At 41.1% G+C, this 22,004-nt stretch overlaps 1 protein-coding gene and 1 non-coding gene across 2 annotated transcripts; both read right to left on the bottom strand.

Annotated features, from left to right (window-relative positions):
- Positions 1–1,076: 1,076 nt before the first annotated feature.
- Trnaq-uug (transfer RNA glutamine (anticodon UUG)) lies at positions 1,077–1,148 on the bottom strand. Its single transcript has one exon. It is a non-coding gene; the product is annotated as a tRNA-Gln (tRNA).
- Positions 1,149–14,304: 13,156 nt separating this feature from the next.
- LOC149131821 (uncharacterized) lies at positions 14,305–21,534 on the bottom strand. Its single transcript, XM_089337815.1, is given in 4 exon segments — positions 14,305–14,358; positions 19,667–19,822; positions 20,609–20,901; positions 20,904–21,534. Coding segments are annotated over 4 exon segments (1,134 nt in total).
- Positions 21,535–22,004: the final 470 nt, after the last annotated feature.

Here is a 22,004-nt window from a genome sequence, read left to right as displayed (position 1 = left end):
TCTAATTATGAATTTATAGGGAGAATGTATTTCATTTTCATAATTAGTATACAAAACTTAATCCATCTACCAAATTTGAAAACAACTGGAACAAAATTGTAGACAGTGATCATAGCCACAAAGATCAAATTTTGTACAAACAGATTTCGAGCTTTGTTCCAAAAATGAAAGAAAATAAATATCTCGGATTTATTATTTTTCTGACAAATGTTGAATTTAGTGACGGAAAGCAAATTTCTCAATCATAAAAATACTAGTGAAGACAGGCTTCTTGTAACTCTTGTTTTAACAGGCAATAGTTAACGTTTATCAAACAAATTAAATTTTAATTTAGAGGTCTAGATACCTAATGTCGCTTTTTCTTTGGCTTAATAGCTAAACCTAAATCGCCTAAATAAACTAACAGAAATTAACTGAATCGATGAAGTGTATTTATATTTGCATCGAACACAACTGCGCTGTTTATTGAAAACGAAGAGAAAATTTCAGGTTTTTGCTAATATTATCCAGCTCGGTAAAAATTTGAATCTTTCCGTAATTACAATTCTCCTTGCCTCACTTTTTAGTCAACTACTTCAAAGAACAAGTGCGTGATGGAACACGTAATAAATACATTAATAATGACCCTTAATAAGCGTCTGTTCCTCGGTAGTATAGTGGTAAGTATCCCCGCCTGTCACGCGGGAGACCGGAGTTCGATTCCCCGCCGGGGAGACAGGAGAATTTTTTTTTATGGTGTTTTTATTGTTTGAATTTATTTGTATGATTTTGAATATTTCAGTTCGAAGTCACAGATTTACGAAATGCGAGTTCGTAATTGTGATGTTCATTTCTTTTGCTAGCGTTATAGACCGTGAGAGAAAATTAAATTATATTTGGAATACAATTTTGAGTAATCAAAGCCTGCTCTATAGCCAGAACTGACATTGATAATTACATGACTAATGCAGTTATTAATACCAATATCACTTAATCTAACACAGATTTATAATCAATAATCAGAGAAGAAATTAAAATACATTGAATGATAATTTACTTGAAAAATTCTTCTTTGTTTAGAGCAAAAAGAAAATTTAAGGTCTCACCGAGATTTGAACTCGGATCGCTGGATTCAAAGTCCAGAGTGCTAACCATTACACCATGAGACCTGCTTAGCGGACGCTGCTTATAATATCTATATATTTCATTAGCAGTTGGCCTTTTTCAAATTCAAAATAAACTAGGTGTGATTTGCTTTATGATATTTTAATAACGTCTCGAAAATTAATAAATGACAAATTCATTTAAATGATGAAGTTTACACTAAGTTTTTTTTATTTAATCAACATATTTTATATTTTCGTACGATCTCGTTTTTGTGACGGAAGTAGAGAAAATATACATATATATAATATATGTATATATTTATATATCCTCCCTTTGTTTTCGTTACGTAATGTTATATAATTGCACAGATTCAGAATTACTCAAACTATATCATATATTTCATTATAATTGAAATGTAATCTAATTTAAAGTGTAAATTATTGTTTGGAGACTTTATGGCTTCGTAGATCCGAAATATTTTTTAAATAGCTTTGTTTAGAAATAATTTTTTTCCAGTCACTGCAACGTAGTTGATATGCTCTATGCGGTGTCACTGGAAAATAGTTGACCTATTAAAAGTATAACTTAACTACATAATTTTTAACTTCCTTTATGATTCCATCTTTATGTTGTTAATTATGATTCTACTTCCTTCTGTATAATTATCAGAGATATATTCAAATATCACTGATTACATTCTTACAAGAGTCGAAATAAACTGATATTGATTTATTTTTTATCTAACCTGTGTCAATGTAGCCAGCATCTATACACCGGTTCTATACATACCAATCAACTTTACATCGACCCAGTACTTGACTGATATTCTTTTTATCAATTCCTGAAAGAATGAAAGGCAAAGTCGAACCAGGCAGAATTTGAACTCAAAATTTAAAGGCAGATGGAATACTAATAAGCATTTTGCCCAGCTTGCTACCTTACTACTACTAATGATATTAATATTTTCAAATTTTAGCACAAAACCAGCAATTTGGGGGGAGGGGTAAGTTGAATACATCAACCCTACTGCTCCACTGATACTTATTTTATTGACCCCATAAGATTGAAAGGCAAAGTCAACCTTGGTAGAATTTGAACTCAGAACGTAAAATCACACTAAGCATTTTGCCCGGTGTGCTAACGATTCTGCCAGCTTGCTGCCTTGCTAATAACAATAATAATAATTCTTTCTACTATAGGCACAAGGCCTGAAATTTGGGGGAGGGGACTAGTCGATTACATCGACCTAATGTTTAACTGGTACTTACCGACCCCAAAAGGGAGATGTCCCTGCTACCATTAAGGAAATGGCCATGTTCAATATGTATAAAAGCGATAGAAATTCCATACGGTATGCATAGTGTAAACAATGGAGGTACAACAGATGTACTTCCATTGTTCATCGACTCCAGTGTTTCACTGGTACTTAATTTATCAACCCTGAAAGGATGAAAGACAAAGTCGACCTCGGCGGAATTTGAACTCAAAACGTAACGTCAAACGAAATATCGTTAAGCATTTCGCCCGGCGTGCTAACGATTCTGCCAGTTCGCTGCCTTAAAATAATAATAATTCTTTCTACTATAGGCACAAGGTTTGAAATTTGGGGGAGGGAACTAGTCGATTACATCGACCTAATGTTTAACTGGTACTTACCGACCCCAAAAGGGAGATGTCCTTGCTACCATTAAGGAAATGGCCATGTTCAATATGTATAAAAGCGATAGAAATTCCATACGGTATACATAGTGTAGACAATTGAGGTACAACAGATGTAGTAGAAACACAGACCGGTTTTTTTTTTAAAGTAACTTTTTTATGTGGCAGGTTATAGTGCTTATAAACACTAAGAGCATATAGGGAAATAAATTCCCTTAAATTTGACAACCTCTAGGAAATAGTCGACAGTTTCTGTTATCTTAATGGAGATGGCTACTTAGAAAGCATAATAACCAGTATAAAGATGGATTGGAAAAAGCTCAAGGAGCCATTACCTTTGCTAGTACAAAAAAAAAGGCTCCTCCTTCAGAGTGCTGATTGCGTGATTCTTGCATGTGAAAAGTAATACTGCAGGTCAACAAAACATGAGCCTTGAATAGGAAGAATTTGAGAAAACTAGGAAGAAATGAAACAAGTATACTTTGCTAGATGTGTAATGCTGGTGTGCATTGAGAAAGAAGTACAATGATGGTAACCTTTTCCTTTACTCAAATAATATTTCTTCCAGAACTCTGTTACAGAGTTGCTAGTTCTGGACTAATTTTTTCCAGTGACTTTCTAGTTGGAGGTGCACTAATGTCTTCTATATATTGTTGATATCCACCTCCCCCCATACGCCAGCTTTGTTGATTTTCCAGTTGTACCTGCATTTCTTTTGGACCAGTAGTCCTCTGCAGTCCCTTTATCACTTCCATTCTAATCTTCTCTTGTTCCATCTTCTGTGACCACACTTTGGTCTTAATTTGTCTAATCTGATTAAGGTGACAAGCTGGCAGAAGCGTTAGCACACTGAGTGAAATGCTTAGTGGTATTTCGTCTGGCTTCACATTCTGAGTTCAAATTCTGCCGAGATTGACTTTGCCTTTCATCTTAATTCAATAAAATAAGTACCAGTTGAGTATTGGGGTCGATACAGCTGACTTTACCTCTCCCCCGAAATTGGCTTTGTGCCAAAATTTGAAATTTGTCTAATCAGATCAGCTAATCTTTGTTCACTCACATCCTTCAGCTCTTCATATTGGTAATATTTTTCCAGAGCTCTAATAACCTTTTCCTATAGCCCCTTTTCTTTGATTCACTTCTATTGTAACATTCAAACAACAATTTGTTGTTCTTCCTCCATTTTAATCTCATTCGCTGTTGATTACAAGGCCTGGGATGCTTTTCCACAGGACACCTGCTGGATGCAACACCTTTGCTAAAAGCTCCAGCCTCGTTGACACCATTAGGATTACTTCACATTATTAACATTTCTCTCTTAATTGATGTGTTTAAGGTTACCACCAGCCAGTAATTATATCGTGTTACCATCACTAGACAGGTTGTAGGCCAAGATTTTTGAGAGGCCTGTCTGCCCTCATTCAAGCTGGTTATCATGCACTGATCGCTACTTCCACTATCTATCACTCATATAGTTGGATGGCCATTGAATCTATTGATATCATCCACACTTTTACAGGTTGTGTTATTCATCCAACAAAATCCGCCCTCCTTACCAGGCAAGTGCTTGGTAGGGCTGCCAATTTAATTGCTACTGGCCTGACCATAAAATAGATTGTATTGAATTACATTTTGCCAATAGCACAATGAGTGACCTGACATATAGTTGGATGGCTATTGACTCTGAGTTCATCTGCCCTTTATTATTGTTGTTGTTGTTGTTGTTGTTGCTACTGCTGCTGTTGTTGTTGTAAATAACACTGACAGGAAAGGCATACTCAATTTCAACTTTGTAAAATTACCAAAGTTTTCATATTTTTCAATTACATTAGGATGCATTTGGTTAAAAAATGTTGTCACTTATATAGGGAAACTGTCTCTCTTCTTTGGGTAAGTTTTTCTGTTTTGCTTCATCAACCCTCTTGAAGGAGGAATTTGATGGATTCAAAATTTTATTTTGCAAAATTGTCAGTTTTCCAAAAAAATTAAATAAATCTCTTTGGAAAAAATGATATTGACTGAGGATGAATATAACACAGAGAGTGAAAGAGTGTTTAATTTATACAAAGAATGCAATGAAATAGTGCCAGAGAGGAGAGAAAGAAGTCATTGTCATCTACTTCAAACCAAGTGACTGATACCGAAGGTAAAAATCACATCAGTAAAATCAATTACAACAGCAGCAACAAGGACAACAAGAGGGAGTGACAAGATTAATGGGAGTTTATTCAACTTCAAATCCTTTCCTAGGTTAGACACTTAAGTCAAATTAGTAACATTGGCAACACAGTCAACAAGGGTAGCCAGAGTAGTGTATTAGAGACTTATGTGGACTGCTCCATTACAACCACCATTACAACTACTACATAAACTGTTTAGTTGTGAAGTCATAAAATCTCTCTTGGTTAACTATGGAATGTTGAATACCATTACATAACATGGAAATAAGACAAGAAACAAACTTTAAAATAACAGCAAGACTTTATTCCTCTGCTACATTATACAATGGACTAAATGGATTCTGTTGGTTGTATAGATTATCCATTGTTAGGATAATTCAACTCTGGCCATCGTTGGTTGCAAGTGCTTCATTATAACAGCAGGAAAATATGACATGCTTCAGGAAAATCTCTCACCTCACTGCCCAAAAATGATTTGATAAAGCTATTTATAGGCAAAAAAGGGCTCAGAAAAAAATTGTTTAAGGATGTATTATGCTCAACATGACTGGATCTGAGATCCATATCCCGTGCTATACTCAAACAATCAAAATACAAGACTCAACCAAATGTTCAAAACTCATGTGGTAGGTCAGACAATCAAGATTAACGTGTGGAGTCTATTTATGGTTAGCTGAACATAAAAAGCCAGAACAGAAATGAGTCTTGCTACAACTGCTTCCATAGCAGTGAAGGGTAGTAACAACACCACCAATACCAGAACCACTAGTAAATATAGCAGAGCTACTTCAAACAGCTCAGTTATACTGATAGACATGGAATTATTTCGAAGGGCTTGCAATATTGTTAACAGATGCACTGTAAGTATCCCTGGGATGCAGTAGTATTAATTGATCTACACATTTCAGCATGCTCTGTGGTATACATCCCACAGTGATGATATTACTGGATATCAACGGCTGAAAGTTGGGTTTCCTCCAGATAATCTGTTGGAAATTCAGTCTTCACATGCATGGAGTGACAAGCCCTTAAAAAATTTTACCAAGAGTTTGACTCCTCAACTACCCTCAGTTGGCAAGCTGGATTTTGCTAGAATGCTAATGCCATAGTCCAGACGGTAACACACAACAACATGCAGGCCATGGAGCCACAAATGAGAACTGGATACTAAAGGAGAGCCACTGAGAGTTAAGTTGTCTTAAAAAGAAATTGGCAAGGCTCTGACCCTCTCTGACAACTTGTACATCCTCATGTATGTATATGTGTGATTTTAAATAATTATTTTTTTATTTTTTATCCAGTACTCTCTTAACCGGGATAGTTGAGGAAGATTTGTTGGAAGCGTTGCAGCTAAATGGTTGAAGAGGGAGGAAGAGTGTAAGGAGAGTGTATGACAAATGCATAGTGGTGGTTGATATCGTAGCTGATCTGTCACCGAGTTATTTTCAACTATTCCACTATCTGTCACACTCGCTTCAAATACGTCAGATTACGGCCGAGTAAGCTAATGTAAGGGAGACAACTCTTATACTACTGAGATAAAACCCATCATCGGTCAGATAGCTGAGAACATCTTGAACTGGAGGAAAGTAAAAAATATCAGAAGATACTTTTGTAACTGAAATTGGGAAAAGCTTTTAGTCAATGTTTGTGAAGACATTAATACAAAGCTTGGAAGTTTTGAAGGGAGAAACTTTTTTTTTTTTTTTGATTTAGTCTGGCTGAAGTAATTGTACCGTTTGTCCTCACAAGATTATGTTTTACCCAACAACATCAATAATGAGAGATGAGATTAAACATTTCTGTTGAGAATCAAAAACTGGTTCGATTCCTAAGAAACGGGATCATAACATCAACAATATTTACCCTTATTAGAATTGAATATATTACCATTATATATATAACCATCATATACAGATTACTCTTCTCAGCAACATCATTCTCTACAGCTATAATCATTGTATACAGATGTTATCATTGTATACATAAATATTATTACTGTGTACAGACATTATGACTATACAGATTTTATCGTTGCCTACCTGTTATTCCATTCAGATACTATGTATGTATGTGGGTGGCTGGGTAGGTAGGTAGGTAATTAATTGTGTTATTAATTTGACACTAATGCAATATAATTGACTTATCTGCTCCCCAGAAAATAATAGACTAGTGCCAAAATTTGAAACCAATATCAATATTTTAAAACCATCTTTTACCATACAAATTAATAAATTATAAAAATTCTCAAGTAACTTATCATATATACTGTACGTTTTTTCATATTTTTTTATAACATAAAACCTTTAAGTTTTTAATCGCATCTCTTCAGAATTAGTGTTCCTATTGTTTACACTGGTAACATATATCTACTTATGGTTCCTATTTAGAGCCAAATGGACTAAGCTTAGGAATCTTATACAGTAGAGTATAATAGTGTATTGTAGTGTGCATAATATAATGAATAGCACTGTATAATACAGTATGTAGTATACAGTGTAGAGTGTATTGTCCCGTGTACAATACAGTGTGTAACATAAAAATCATCTATTATAGTCTCAAGCTGACAAATACCCTCTGAGTAGATCTGGTAGATGGAGATTGAATGGAAGGCCATATATCATCATCATCATCATCATTTTAACATTCACTTTTCCATTAAGATGATGATATGTGCATATGTATGTATTTGCGAACATCTTTGTGTTTGTTCCCTACCATTGCTTGACAAGTGGTACTGGTTTATTTATGTGCACATAACTTAGCAGTTTGGTGGAAAATGCAATGGAATAAGTACCAGACTTTTAAAAAAATACTGGGTTGATTTTTTCCATGAGTTGGACAGTTTGACAGGTTCTAGTGAGTCAAAGTGTCAGCAATGCTTCTATGGCTTCATGCCCTTCCTAACACCAATCACTTTACAGAGTGTGCTGGGTGCTTTTTTATTAGCACTAGTGATGACAGCCTTATATTTTGCAAGATGTAAGGGCCTAAAGTAACCCCTATAACCGAGGAATGTGGGATGGTAAGAAAGAGGAGAGGATGGAGAAGTGTGGCAGGGAAAAGGAGCAAAGGAAGGAATTATTAACGGCTGTTATTGAGAAGGGATGGAGTTAAAATGTAACAGAGTGGGTTTTGTAAGGAGATGGTTCTAGGGTTATCCAATACCATAAGTATCAAGTATGGATAGGAAGTGTGAGTGAAAGGGGGAAGGAAGGGAGTAATGGACTAGGGTGATGAAGAATCTTAAGTCAACCATTGAAGGAAAGAGAGATATGGGAGTTCATTGGAGTACATCAGGGATAGAAAATGAGAAGGGAGTTGAGGAGGCAGAGAAGCCATGAAGGAGATAGGAGTAAGAGACAAAAAGACAGGGCAAGGTGCAAGAAGGAGACACTGGAGGGTGTCATGGGGGTAGAAGGAAGAAGAGAAGAGTGTGAATGCTGCAAAAGCACCCTAGATGGGTAGTAGTGAGGAGGGAGAGAGGAATTGGAGGAACAGTGGGTGACTGCAGCAAGGACATGAAAGGCTTAGAGGCATAATGGCAGGTATCAACTTGTCAATGTCATCAAATCATTGTCCTTGAAAACTGTCCTCCATTAGACCAAACAGGTAAAAATTAGAGGGCACCAGGTCCAAGTTGTAGAGTGGAGGGAGGAAACGCTGACCAGCACAATTTGCCAATTGCCTGATTTGTTGTCAAAGATGTGTAGTCATGTATTGTCATGGTGAATGTGAATTGTTTCTGGGTTCTTGTTTGGTCTCTTCCAAACTATTTCAATGTCTCTGTTTTTATGTACCACTCACTGTTCAAGATAGTCACCTTCCAGAAAATCAAAGAGAAAGAAGCCCTTGTCATCCCACATAAGTCACCATGACTTTCTGAGCTGATGTCTAGCTCTTGAACTTCTTAGGTCTTGAAGAAGAGGTGATTCCATTCTATGGACAGAGCCTTCATTTCCCAATCATAAAGATATAGCTACATTTCATTAGTTATTACCAGATCAGAAAAAAAAAATGTTTTTGTTGGCTTCAAATGCTCCCAGCAGATCAGAGTAGACTTCCAACTTTTAAATTGGGGCACAGCTGCTGAGGCACTCACTTTGTCCACACTTTCCAATACCCAAAGCCTTCTATTATTTCCTGTCATGCATTGTAACCACAGATCAGTTGTGCAACCAGCTGTGGAGCAGTTGTGACTCAGCTTTCTGCACAAATCAATTTGTCCACTTGCTGGTGATTCATGTGAGTGATTGCAGTTGATGGTTTCCCACCACATAGTTTGTCGTCAGTGCTGATTTTCCTTCTTTAAACTTCATCATCAATCTTTGCATATTGTTATTGTCAATGGTGTCATCTCTGGAAACAAACTTTTGTGGATGTCCAACAGCATGCATCTCTCCTTTGGCAAGAACTCAATAACAGTATGTTGCTTCAGCTTGGAACCCATTATCAGCCTGCAATGAAATAAAACAGGGAAAAGAGGTACTAAAGAAGAAGAAATGTTTTATTTGCATGTTCAGTTTTTACAGCTTATGCCAGTTAATAAAAATGATATGCCTACTTTTGCATTACTTTCAGTGCAACTCTCATACCGTTGAAAAACATTGTTTCAATGAAAATTCATTATAAATATACATTGCACTAATTATGTTAAATAATTGGGAATGAAGTTGTTCAGTTTGGATATTTTATATAAGTTTTATCCAACAATTTAGGGTTTATGACTTGGAAATGGATTTGAGCAAAAATAAAAGGAAGTGCTGACAACAGCTGGAAAACTGATTGTTGGACATGTTGAAGCATGTGTTAAGATCAGTTGTGATTGCACAACTTAATGTGTGGTGTATGTAATGGGGGGGGGGGGTATGGTAGATGTAGCACTCCCTCCTTACTAGTGTTAAATTAGAAGCAGTTATATTTGTATTTCCTTTCAAGAGAAAAATCAAATCTGGCAGCCATTGTTTGTTGGTGCATCGACATTAAACAGTTTGATATAAGCAACTAACTAATATCATCTTTGAAAACAATCATGTTAGTTTGTTCACTGATCAATCATACAACAGGACAATTAAATGATTTATGAGTGCATGAATAGTGCTGTGCTATACTGATTCATTCATACATGCAAAAATACACATACATATATGCATGCACATACATATGCACACAAACCTACATACATATAACACACACACATGCACATACACACTAATAGACACATATATATGTAAATATACATATATACACACACACATATATATATATATTTATACATGTATATGTGCATGTGTACATATATATATATATATATAGATATAGATACACATATGTATATATATACACATATATGTATATGGTAGATTGGTATTATATATGTATACAGACATACACATGCATAGACAAAGAGTTAGCAATCAGGAAAATACATGTTTGATCATGATCAACAAAAAAGCTTATTTTCCTGAATAAAAAAATAAAATATCCAGGAAAACAAATAAAAAAAATCAGATGATAAATAATCAATAAGTAATCAAGGTAATCAATGTAAAGGGCCATAAAATTGTCTCATTATATAAACTAACAGTGTTTAAATTGTGTGATAGTCTAATACTTATTCTCTCTCTCTGGTCTCCATTTAATAAAATCAACTAAATCACCATCATTTTAACATCAATACGTTGACAACTTCACTGTAACTATTGCCCACATATTCACCCCTTTCCTTCATTATCATTATTAGAAAATGCTGAGTAACATTTTATTGGGTGTAGTGAGAAGATGATGGTGACCTTACAGCAAGGAGAATAGTGACCTAGCTATGTGGAGAAGGAAACATTAATCTTCATGTAGGGAGGAGTAACTAACTTTTCAAGAGTAACTTCTGTCTATACACTCTCACTTTGTTAGACCAAGGGATTAGCAATGGAAGTCAATGTCCTCTTTGCTTCAGATGTTGGGTCTCATGGGAGCAATGACAAGTGATCGAGACCTCTGGCGATTAACTGTACTTGAGAAGACACATAGCCAAGTGAAATTGTGGTCAAGGCTAGTACTGGTGACATGTAAAAGGCACCCACTCTTGGAGTGGTTGGAATTAGGAATGGCATCCAGCTGTAGAAACCAAGCCAAATCAGATTGGAGCCTGGTACAATTCTCCAGCTTACCAGTTTTCAGTCAAACCATCTAACCCATTCCAGCATGGAAAATAGATACTAAATGATGATGGATGATTATCATCATCATCATCATGAACATTTGTTTCTTCTCGGTCTTTTTAAATATACTCTAATTAGTTAATATATCTCTGAAACTCCAATCTACCCTAGATATTTATCACTGGGTTTAAAATGGCAGCACATCATTTTCACATGGCAAGATAAAAAAAAATACATATATATAAATACAAAATTCTCAATTTTATATCATTTTATCTTTTTACTTTGTTCCAGTCACTGAACAGTGGCCTTGCTGGAATACCACATTAAAGGGTTTTAGTTTAACAAGTTGTCCCCATTATTTCTTTTTCTGTTAAGTTTGGCATTTATTCTATTGATTTGTTTAGTTACAGGACATAATCAAACCAATACTCATTGTTAAGGGGTCGTGGGGGACACACAGAGACACAAACACACACACACACTCACACATACCCAAACACATAGATATACATACATGTAGTGAAACTAACACCTCGATCGCCATTATATACAAAACTAGCTACCGCCATTAGATACAAAACTGCTATCACCATTCTTCTCATTTAAATATAAACAAATGCGGACGTAGCGGAAAACATCAACCTTGTCATCACGTGACTGATTATTATTTGAAGCGGCAAATTCTTCGAACCGTTCCCGCCAGAACGCAAACTGACCAATCACGGCCCCTCATAAGGTCACGTGATAGAGTATTAAACTGAAGCCTTCGGGAGCCGATAGTTTGTTATAAATAGCTTTAACTCATACCCAACAAATTGGTCTCTGTCCAGTTTCTCTATAGAGACTGTTCGGTGTACCACACGACAGCAGCAGCAACAATCAGCCAGCGACCACTTCAACAGCTTCGTCCAGCCAACGATGACCACCGCCGTCGCCATATCAGCAACACGTTTCTACGACTACTACCAAGCAGCCTCAATCACCACCAGCGTCAACACGACTTACTATGTACACCAAACCAAACCTCCGCGGCACATCTCTCTCTTCGATTCTGTTAGGTGACTCAGCTTCACCACGATAAATAAACAGACGAGAGTTCTCAGCCAGCGACGAACATCTGTATAACAAGAATCACGGCCTGGCATCGATGCCACGACATCACAACTAGTGATCAGCCCTGCCACACTCAGCCTCCCCAACTTCACATACAGAACTTTTCCTAGAGTGTACTAAAGAACTGGTATAATTGCTCACGTGTTATTGACTCTTTCTATTTGTTGTAATAACTCACATACACATACATGTATCACTCACATACACACTTTTCTTTGTATGACGGCCTGTCTTTGATTATGTTCTTATATGTCGCATTTCACACTCACAAACATACATACATCTTTAACGCCATAATAAATATCTCTGTTATTCATCTTATACGGTTGTGGTCTTTCATTACTGGTCATCTATGTTATCGTCGCATAACATATCATGTATATCATCTTTGATATATTATTTTGTGTTCGACCGTGCGACGCGTTTAAATAAAAGAAGTTCTCTGTTTTTCCATTCGTCACCATTTCTCCTTTTTGAGTTTGCACGGTCGTTCCTTACATACATATATACATCAGCATCATCGTCGTTTAACGTCCGCTTTCCATGCTAGCATGGGTTGGACGATTTGACTGAGGATTGGTGAACCAGGTGGCTACATCAGGCTCCAATCTGATTTGGCAGAGTTTCTACAGCTGGATGCCCTTCCCAACGCCAACCACTCCGAGAGTGAGGTGGGTGCTTTTACGTGCCACTGGCACGAAGGCCAGTCAGGCAGTACTGGCAGCGGCCACACTCGAAATGGTGTATTTTACGTGCCACCTGCACAGGAGCCAGTCCAGCAGTACTGGCAACGAACTCGCTCGAATGTCTTTTCACATGCCAGGAACGATCACGCTCAAATGGTGTTATTTACGTGCCACCAGCACGGAAGCCAGACAGCTGGTGCTCTGGCAACGATCACGCTCGGATGGTGCTTTTAGTGAGCTACTGGTACAGGTACCATCTCAATTTCGCTTTTGCTTGCCCCAACAAGTCTTCGCAAGCCAAGTTTAGTGTTCAATGAAGAGACGTTGGCATGGGTGCCAGTCTACAAATTTAGTTCGATTTCAATTTCACTTGCCTCAACAGGTCTTCGCAAGCGGAGTTTAGTGTCCAAAGAAGGAATGTTATGCGTAATTGGGCTGGCTACATCCCTGGCAGAGGCCTTCGATTTTGGTCTTACTTGGCTTGTCTTGTCTTCTCACGCACAGCATATTTCCAAAGGTCTCGGTCAGAAGTCATTGCCTCGGTGAGGCCTAATGTTCGGAGGTCGTGCCTTACCACCTCATCCCACGGTCTTCCTGGGCCTGACTCTTCCACGAGTTCCCTCAACTGCTAAGGTGTGGCACTTTTTCACACAGCTATCGCCATCCATTCTTGCCACATGATCATACCAGCGCAACTGTCTCTCTTGCACACCACAACTGATGCTTCTTAGGTTCAACGTTTCTCTCAAGGTACTTATGCTCTGTCTAGTATGCACACTGACATTACACATCCATCGGAGCATACTGGCTTCATTCCTTGCAAGCCTACGCATGTCTTCAACAGTCACGGCCCATGTTTCACTGCCATGAAGCATGGCTGTTCGTACACATGCATCATACAGTCTGCCTTTTACTCTGAGAGAGAGACCCTTTGTCACCAGCAGAGGTAAGAGTTCTCCGAACTTTGCCCAGGCTATTCTTATTCTAGCAGCTACACTTTCAGTGCACCCTCTCCCACTACTAACTTGGTCACCTAGGTAACAGAAGCTATCAACTACTTCTAGTTTTTCTCCCTGGAATGTGGCAAAAGTTGTTTTCTGCACATTTTCAGTGTTTATTGCTCCTGAGCATCTGCTACGTACAAAAACTAACTTCCTAGTTAACCTTCCTTTGATATTGCTGCACCTCTTATGTGTCCATAGCTTACACTGGGTACATCTTATAGAGTTTCTGCCTACACCTTTTCTACAGATCAAGCAGGGCCATCTACCTGAAGGGGTTTGTGTTTTGTCTGCCTTGCTACTTATTAGGACTTTGGTTTTAGCTAGGTTGATTCTAAGGCCCTTCGATTCTAGTCCTTGCTTCCACACCTGAAACTTCTCCTCTAGTTCTGATAGTGACTCAGCAATTAGTGCAAGGTCATCGATAATCAGGAGTAGTATAGATAGTTGGGAGAGCGAATAAAGAGCAAATCTAGTTGTACAGAAAGGAGAGAGTGAGAATTAGGAATTGGAGTAATAGATGTGTGTGTGTATATATATATATGTGTGTATCTGTAAAAATATGTGACACTTATTCGGTAGCCATGATAAAACTCCGAGTTTCGGATGCCGAGGTGGGAACCCACACCAACATCTCTTCAGTTATCTGGTCATTGAAAATTCCTGTGAAAAATGACCGTTAAACGAAGGGAAATTACTGTGTGGTTGACCGTTATTAAGACAAAAGAGCTAATAGACCGCTAAGTAAGAGGAGTGGGTAGAAAAGTCTATTGTGTTCACGTAAGCGCACCAATCCGTACATTCGCCTATATTTATATACTAAACTACCCTCGCTTTAAACACACACATGCTCACCCACATACTCGCCAAAAGCTATACATATATGTACATATACATATATATACCCGCATACACAACCACACACACACGCACTCAACAACCTCGCACCCATACACACGCACGCAAAAAAAAATCGTAGGGCTAAAAGCAAAATACAGAAGAAAGTGTCAAAAAGCTATAAGGTTAAAACGTGTCTATATTCGCATACCCGTGTATGCGGGTATATATATGTATGTGTACATATATGTATAGTTTTTGGCCAGTATGTGGGTGAACATGTGTGTGTTTCAAGCGAGGGTGGTTTAGTATATACATATAGGCGAATGCACGGATTGGTGTGATTGCGCGAACACTATAGACTTTTCTACCCCCTCCCCTTACTTAGTGGTCTATTAGCTCTTTTGTCTTAATAACGGTCAACCACACAGTAATTTCCCTTTGTTTGATGGTCATTTTTCACAGGAATTCTCAATGGCCGGATAATTGAAGAGATGTTGGTATGGGTTCCCACCCTGGCATCCGAAACTTCATCATGGCTGCCGAATAAGTGTCACATATTTTTACAGATAAATTCCTCTATTTACATAACATCGAGGTCTCTTTCTTTCTTTTGTTGTCCTTTCTATCAATATATATATATATGTATGTATATATATGTGTGTGTGTATATGTATGTATGTGAGTGTATTTGTGTTGTGGGTATATGTGTGCCTATATATGTGCATTCTATGGCGTACATGGAGGCTATGGTTTTGGTTCCCGCAATGAGGAGGGAACCAGGCTGCTGGAGTTCTGTGATGCAAATGACCTTATGATCTGCAATACTAACTTCAGGAAACCTACCAGTCACCTAGTCACCTACCCTTCTGGCAGGCACACAAGCCAAATTGACTACATCCTCGCCAGGAAAAGGGAAAGACGGCTGCTCAGAAATGCCAAAACATTCCCAGGCGAAGAATGTACCCCACAACATAGACTAGTAGTTAGTGACTTTAGGATCAGAGCTAAGTGGCTGCCCAGAAGACGACCAGCTTGGAGGAGAAGGGTATGGAAGCACAAAGATCCTGCAAATGGACAGAGATTTAGAGACCTATTACTCGAAGCCTTTGACGAAATAGAGGGGGATGTAGCTTCACACAATGTAGAGGACAACTGGACTTTTCTACAGGACAACCTGCTGAGGGCCACCGACGAGATCTGTGGTTGGTGCAAGGTCCCTTCTCGACCCAAAATAACGTGGTGGTGGAACAAGGATGTAGACAGGGCTATTAGACAAAAGAAACAGGCTTGGAAGGACTGGAAGAACGGTGGTAGCAGGGAATTGTACCAATCTGCCAGAAGGGAAGCTAGGCGACAAGTTTATTTAGCCAGAGGGGAGGCAGATAAGAAAAGATTTGCCAATGTTCTGCGCCGTGAGGACCAAAGACTTGAGGTATTTCGTGTCGCAAGACAGTGTAGGAGAGAGAATAGTGATGTAGTAGGAGAGAAATGTGTTCGCATGGATGATGGTACGCTTGCTCTAAATGAGGCTGCAATTAAAGAGGTCTGGAGAAGCCACTACGATAGATTGCTTAATAAAGAGAATGAATGGGAGAAAGAGAGTCTGCCGTATGTTGACCCAACAGAGGGACCAGCTATCCGAGTTGACAGTACCATGGTAGATAAAGCAATTAAGAGTATGAAGACAGGGAAAGCCCCCGGCCCATCAAGAATCACTGCAGAGATGCTCAAAATATCTGGCAGTGTCGGCTATAGCCTAGTCACCCGTATTACGAACCAGGTGATACACGAAGGAGTCATACCCAATGACTGGTGTAGCAGCACCATAGTCAACTGCTACAAAGGTAAAGGTGACGCTTTAGATACAAATAATTACAGAGGTATCAAGCTTTTAGATCAGATAATGAAAGTCACGGAGAGGGTCATAGCTCAACTGCTTAGGGAGCGAGTCAGCTTAGATGAGATGCAGTTTGGTTTTGTGCCTGGGAAAAGCACCACTGATGCTATATTTCTGGTAAGACAGCTTCAGGAGAAATACCTAGCCAAGGATAAACCTCTGTTCCTGGCTTTCGTTGATATGGAGAAAGCCTTTGACAGGGTCCCCCGATCTCTCATCTGGTGGTCAATGAGGAAACTAGGGATAGAAGAATGGTTAGTGAGAGCTGTGCGAGCCATGTACAGAAACTCTGTCAGTAAGGTGAGGATTGGCAGAGAGTACTGTGAAGAATTCCGGGTGGAGGTAGGGGTCCACCAAGGTTCTGTCCTCAGCCCCCTCCTATTTATCATAGTTCTCCAGGCTATAACAGAGGAATTCAAGAGAGGATGCCCCTGGGAGCTCCTCTATGCTGATGACCTTGCACTAATTGCTGAGTCACTATCACAATTAGAGGAGAAGTTTCAGGTATGGAAGCAAGGACTAGAATCGAAGGGCCTTAGAGTCAACCTAGCTAAAACCAAAGTCCTCATTAGTAGGAAGGCAGACAAAACACAAACCCCTTCAGGTAGATGGCCCTGCTCGACCTGTAGAAAGGGAGTGGGAAGTAACTCTATAAGATGCACCCAGTGCAAGCTATTGACACATAAGAGGTGCAGCAATATCAAAGGAAGGTTAACTAGGAAGTTAGTTTTTGTTTGCAGCAGATGTTCTGGAGCTATAAATACTGGAAATGTGCAGAAAACAACTTCTGCCACATTCCAGGGAGAAAAAACTAGAAGTGGTTGATAGCTTCCGCTATCTTGGTGACCAAATTAACAGTGGAGGTGGGTGTGCTGAAAGCGTAGCTCCTAGAATTAGAATAGCCTGGGCAAAGTTCAGAGAGCTCATACCTCTGCTGGCGACAAAGGGTCTCTCTCTCAGAATAAAAGGCAGATTGTATGACGCATGTGTACGAACAGCCATGCTCCATGGCAGTGAAACATGGGCCGTGACTGCTGAGGACATGCGTAGGCTCGCAAGGAATGAAGCCAGTATGCTCCGATGGATGTGTAATGTCAGTGTGCATACTAGACAGAGTATCAGTACCTTGAGAGAAAAGTTGAACTTACGAAGCATCAGTTGTAGTGTGCAAGAGAGACGACTGCGCTGGTATGGTCATGTAGCGAGAATGGATGAGGATAGCTGTGTGAAAAAGTGCCACACCTTAACAGTTGAGGGAACCTGTGGAAGAGGTAGGCCCAGGAAGACCTGGGATGAGGTGGTAAGGCACGACCTTCAAACATTGGGCCTCACCGAGGCGATGACTTCTGACCGAGACCTTTGGAAATATACTGTGCGCGAGAAGACCCAGCAAGCCAAGTGAGACCTAAATCTAAGGCCCAGCCAGCCCACTTATGCGTACCTTCCTTCCTTCATTGGACACTAAATTCCACTTGTGAAGACCTGTTGAGGCAAGTGAAATCGAAATCGAGTTAAATTAAAATTGGACACTAAACCCCACTTGCGAAGATCTGTTGAGGCAAGTGAAATAGAAATAGATTGCTGCCGTGCCCTTGAACTGGCTTTGTGCGGGGCCGTCATGGGATTTTCGAGCGAAATCGTTGCCAGTGCTCCTGGACTGGCCCATGTGCAGGCAACACATGAAATCTTTCGAGCGGGATCGTTGCCAGTGCCCCTGGACTGGCTCATGTGCGGGCGACACATGATATCTTTCGTGCGAGATCGTTGCCGGTGCCCCCGGACTGGCTCATGTGCGGGCGACACATGAAATCTTTCGAGCGAGATCGTTGCCAGTGCCCCTGGACTGGCTCATGTGCGGGTGACACATGAAATCTTTCAAGCGGGATCGTTGCCAGTGCCCTTGGACTGGCTCATGTGCGGGCGAGACGTGATATCTTTCGAGCGAGATCGTTGCCAGTGCCCCTGGACTGGTTCTTGTGCGGGTGACACATGAGGTTTTTTTCGAGCGAGATCGTTGCCGGTGCCCCTGGACTGGCTCATGTGCGGGTGACACATGAAATCTTTCAAGCGGGATCGTTGCCAGTGCCCTTGGACTGGCTCATGTGCGGGGGAGACGTGATATCTTTCGAGCGAGATCGTTGCCAGTGCCCCTGGACTGGCTCCTGTGCGGGTGAAAATATAAAAATATAAGGCACATAAAAAGCCTACAAACAGTATATAAGACCATATAAACAGTTTTAAACACTCCAATACACATGCCTACGTATGGTTATGTACACAGGTACATAACCATACGTAGATATCTATTGATACAAAAGCATAGATAGATGAGTACATATGTGTGCCTAGGTTGACGTACATCTGGGCATCATAGACAAGAATGTATGGCCCTCAAGAAGCTCTGATTTCAACCTTTTGGATTTTTCTGTTTGGTCCATTTTGGAGACAATGGTCTCAAGCATGCTTCCTGCTTCCCTCAACAATTTGAAGGCAAAACTGTACCAGCAATGAGCTTCGATTCTGCAAGAACAGCTGCATGCCACGTGTGAAGCATTCATACCTAGAGATTCGAAACAGGGGTGGTCATATCGATTAAATGTGGTAGTGTCATGTGGTGTGATGGAAGAAAAAGACAACAAGAAGCAAAAGGGAGAAAGAAATACAGCGTCCTTACCTTGTCGACTATGGCGGGATAAACGACCGCTCCAGATCAAACCATGTCTTCTACGTACACTGTTTCTGATCGAACTGCCCACACGTGCTCGTTGTCCACGCATCCCCGTGTGGCCGACTTCCGCCGGCCCTTCCGGTCTGTCTTCACTTCCGTTTGCTTCATCTGCGATCTCTCTCCGCCAACATCACATAGCTCATCGCAGCCCAAAACACCACATGTAACACCACATGCCCCCCTGATCTACAGATCACTTAACCGGCTTTTCCACTCACTCCTCGCTCCCAAACTACCTTAATTGGTTTCATAATCAGCCAACCAGGGAGGAGGGTGCCGCTCCCTTTGTGGTCGCTGTGCGACCCCGGGACTGGCCTGAGTTCCTGGTGCGCTGCCGCTGGCTTCCTCATCTTGCCTACTGCTGCTGTCTTCATCATCTTGCCCACTGCTGTTGGTTCCATCTTCTGAGGCATTGACAATCTTCCGCACATCCAAAACATGGCGTGGCATACCATCGACAGAGACGTTGTTCTTCGAATTGATGGAGGTTATTGTTCCTTTTCCCCATTGTGATGTACACCATGCATTTGGGAGTATTACCCAAACTTCTTCCCCGATCTGCACAAAGGTGTGCTCTTCCTCTCACCCGAGTCGCATTGATGCAATACATGGATGCCTCCACTCGTACCTGAATATTGCTCTGTGTGGCACCGACTCCTCAGCCTGTCCTGACCTGGGCGACATATTGTACCAAAATACGGCCCCGATTGGCGAAATGTGGCCCCTCTCTGCCATGGTCTTGATGGTACGATGATGCCTTTCCACCACTCCATTTCCACTTGGCCAGTATGCCAACCTGAAGAAGCAACTGACCTGTCACCCATTAAGCATTTCTTTCAGCACCTCCAAGCGAAATGCAGTGCCATTATCCAGAAGCAGTTAATCCACGGGGCCTCGTTCCAGGAATATCTCATTTAATACTCTCGCGATTTCCTCTGCAGTCCCCGTCTTCCTCTCCCTCCATATGGCCAACCGCCCCGGTCCACAGTCAACTATTGAGAGGTGCGTCCCCTGCCGGTAGTGTGTTATGTCCACTGCCAGTCGTTTCCAGTTGTGGTCCACTGGAATACTTCCCGCCTCATGTACGCCCGGAGCAGGGTCAACAGACTGGCACCTGTCACAGCTGCTAACCACTCTCTGTACGCTCCGTCTTGTTACCTCGGAGTCGACTTTCCTGGCTAGGAACAATGTCCTGTCCACTCCCATGTGATGCATGGCATGCAGTCTCCTCAACTCCGAGTCACTCAGACAGCATACTGCAGCCACAGCCTGCTCTGTATCTTCTGGCACCTGCAACCAGGCTCGCTTTACTCTGGTTAGGACGTCTGCCCTGTTCTTTTCGGAAGGCACAAAAATCACGCTCAGCTTCACATCGAACTCAGCGGTTAGCTCACACAATATCCCCAATCGACGCTTTACCAACATCTCTGCAGCCCCTTTGGTTCGCACCCTCTGCTCATTGGTGATGACTGCCGTCACCCAACCAATCACAGTGGCCGAATCGGTCCTAATTTCGATGGTGCGCAGCCCCCACTTCAAGGCCAGGTTCACCCCTTCAACACGGCATCCAACTCCGCCACATTAATATGGTTGCAGTCATCCATCTCCCTGAGCCAGGTTGCATCTTCCACCACGGTGCCTCCCATTTCCAAGACAATCACTATTGCGATGCTACTGGCGTCACACCAAACAATCCTGCTCTTTGATTTGGTAACATACCAACTGCCCCTCACTGGATCCTCTGCTCTCACTCTGACCAAGACTTCCTGCATCATGTCGGTCGTTTTCTCTCCCACTCTGTTATTCCACTTTGCTCCTTCGGCTCGTCTCTTGATGAAGCTACATGCTGTCCGGAGCCATCCTGCAACCAGGTAGTGTCCCACCAGCTTCCCACACACCGAGCACAGTTCCTGTCTACTCACGCTGGTGCCCAGTTCGGGGATCTCATTCCCTCGCCGAAACAACAACGCGCCGGTCTTGTCTATCCGTAGCCTGAGGCCCAGTGCAGCGCCTCCCTCCATGGCTTCTGGTGGCTTGGCGACCAGTCCAAAATTCTCCAGGTGGCCTATGACCTCCGTTGCTGGCATTATGGTTTCATCCACAAGGATGTCATCGATGTACGAATTAGTGGCCCTTTTTACTCTGTCCACCTTTCCCAGGATGGCCTTGAGAATTGTTGCCATAATTTTTGGCGCTGAATTTATCCCAAACCCCAGCCTGATCAGACAGTATGTCCGGCCCTTATACCTGACAAGCTGATGCTTCCAGTTTCTCAGCCACATGCACCTTCAAATCGACGATCATGGAGGCCCCTGTCATCTGCCTCCACTCTCGCAAGGTGTCCCCACAGACATCTGTGGCCTCGCCGCCCATATGACATGATATGTGGTCATTCAGCTCTCGGAAGTCAAGCACTGGTCTGACCTTATGCTTTGTGGGCTGTACCACCGCCATCAGCGGCAGGACTCCGCTCTCTACTTCTTCTTCCCAAGAGATCAATATGCCCTCCTCAATCCACCTCCCCTCCCCCTCGAACTCGCTTCTGGTATCACCTTTCAAAGTATGCTGGTAGCAGCCCACTTTATTTTTCAATGTCGGGGGCTCTCTCTTCCAGTGCCACTCCACTGTCCACCTCTGGCCATCGAAGGCAGCA

The sequence above is a fragment of the Octopus bimaculoides genome, chromosome 19, assembly GCF_046866305.1.
Source record: "Octopus bimaculoides isolate indiv1 chromosome 19, ASM4686630v1, whole genome shotgun sequence".
Lineage (NCBI taxonomy): Eukaryota > Metazoa > Mollusca > Cephalopoda > Octopoda > Octopodidae > Octopus > Octopus bimaculoides.
This window is presented reverse-complemented; position numbering and strand designations above follow the sequence as displayed.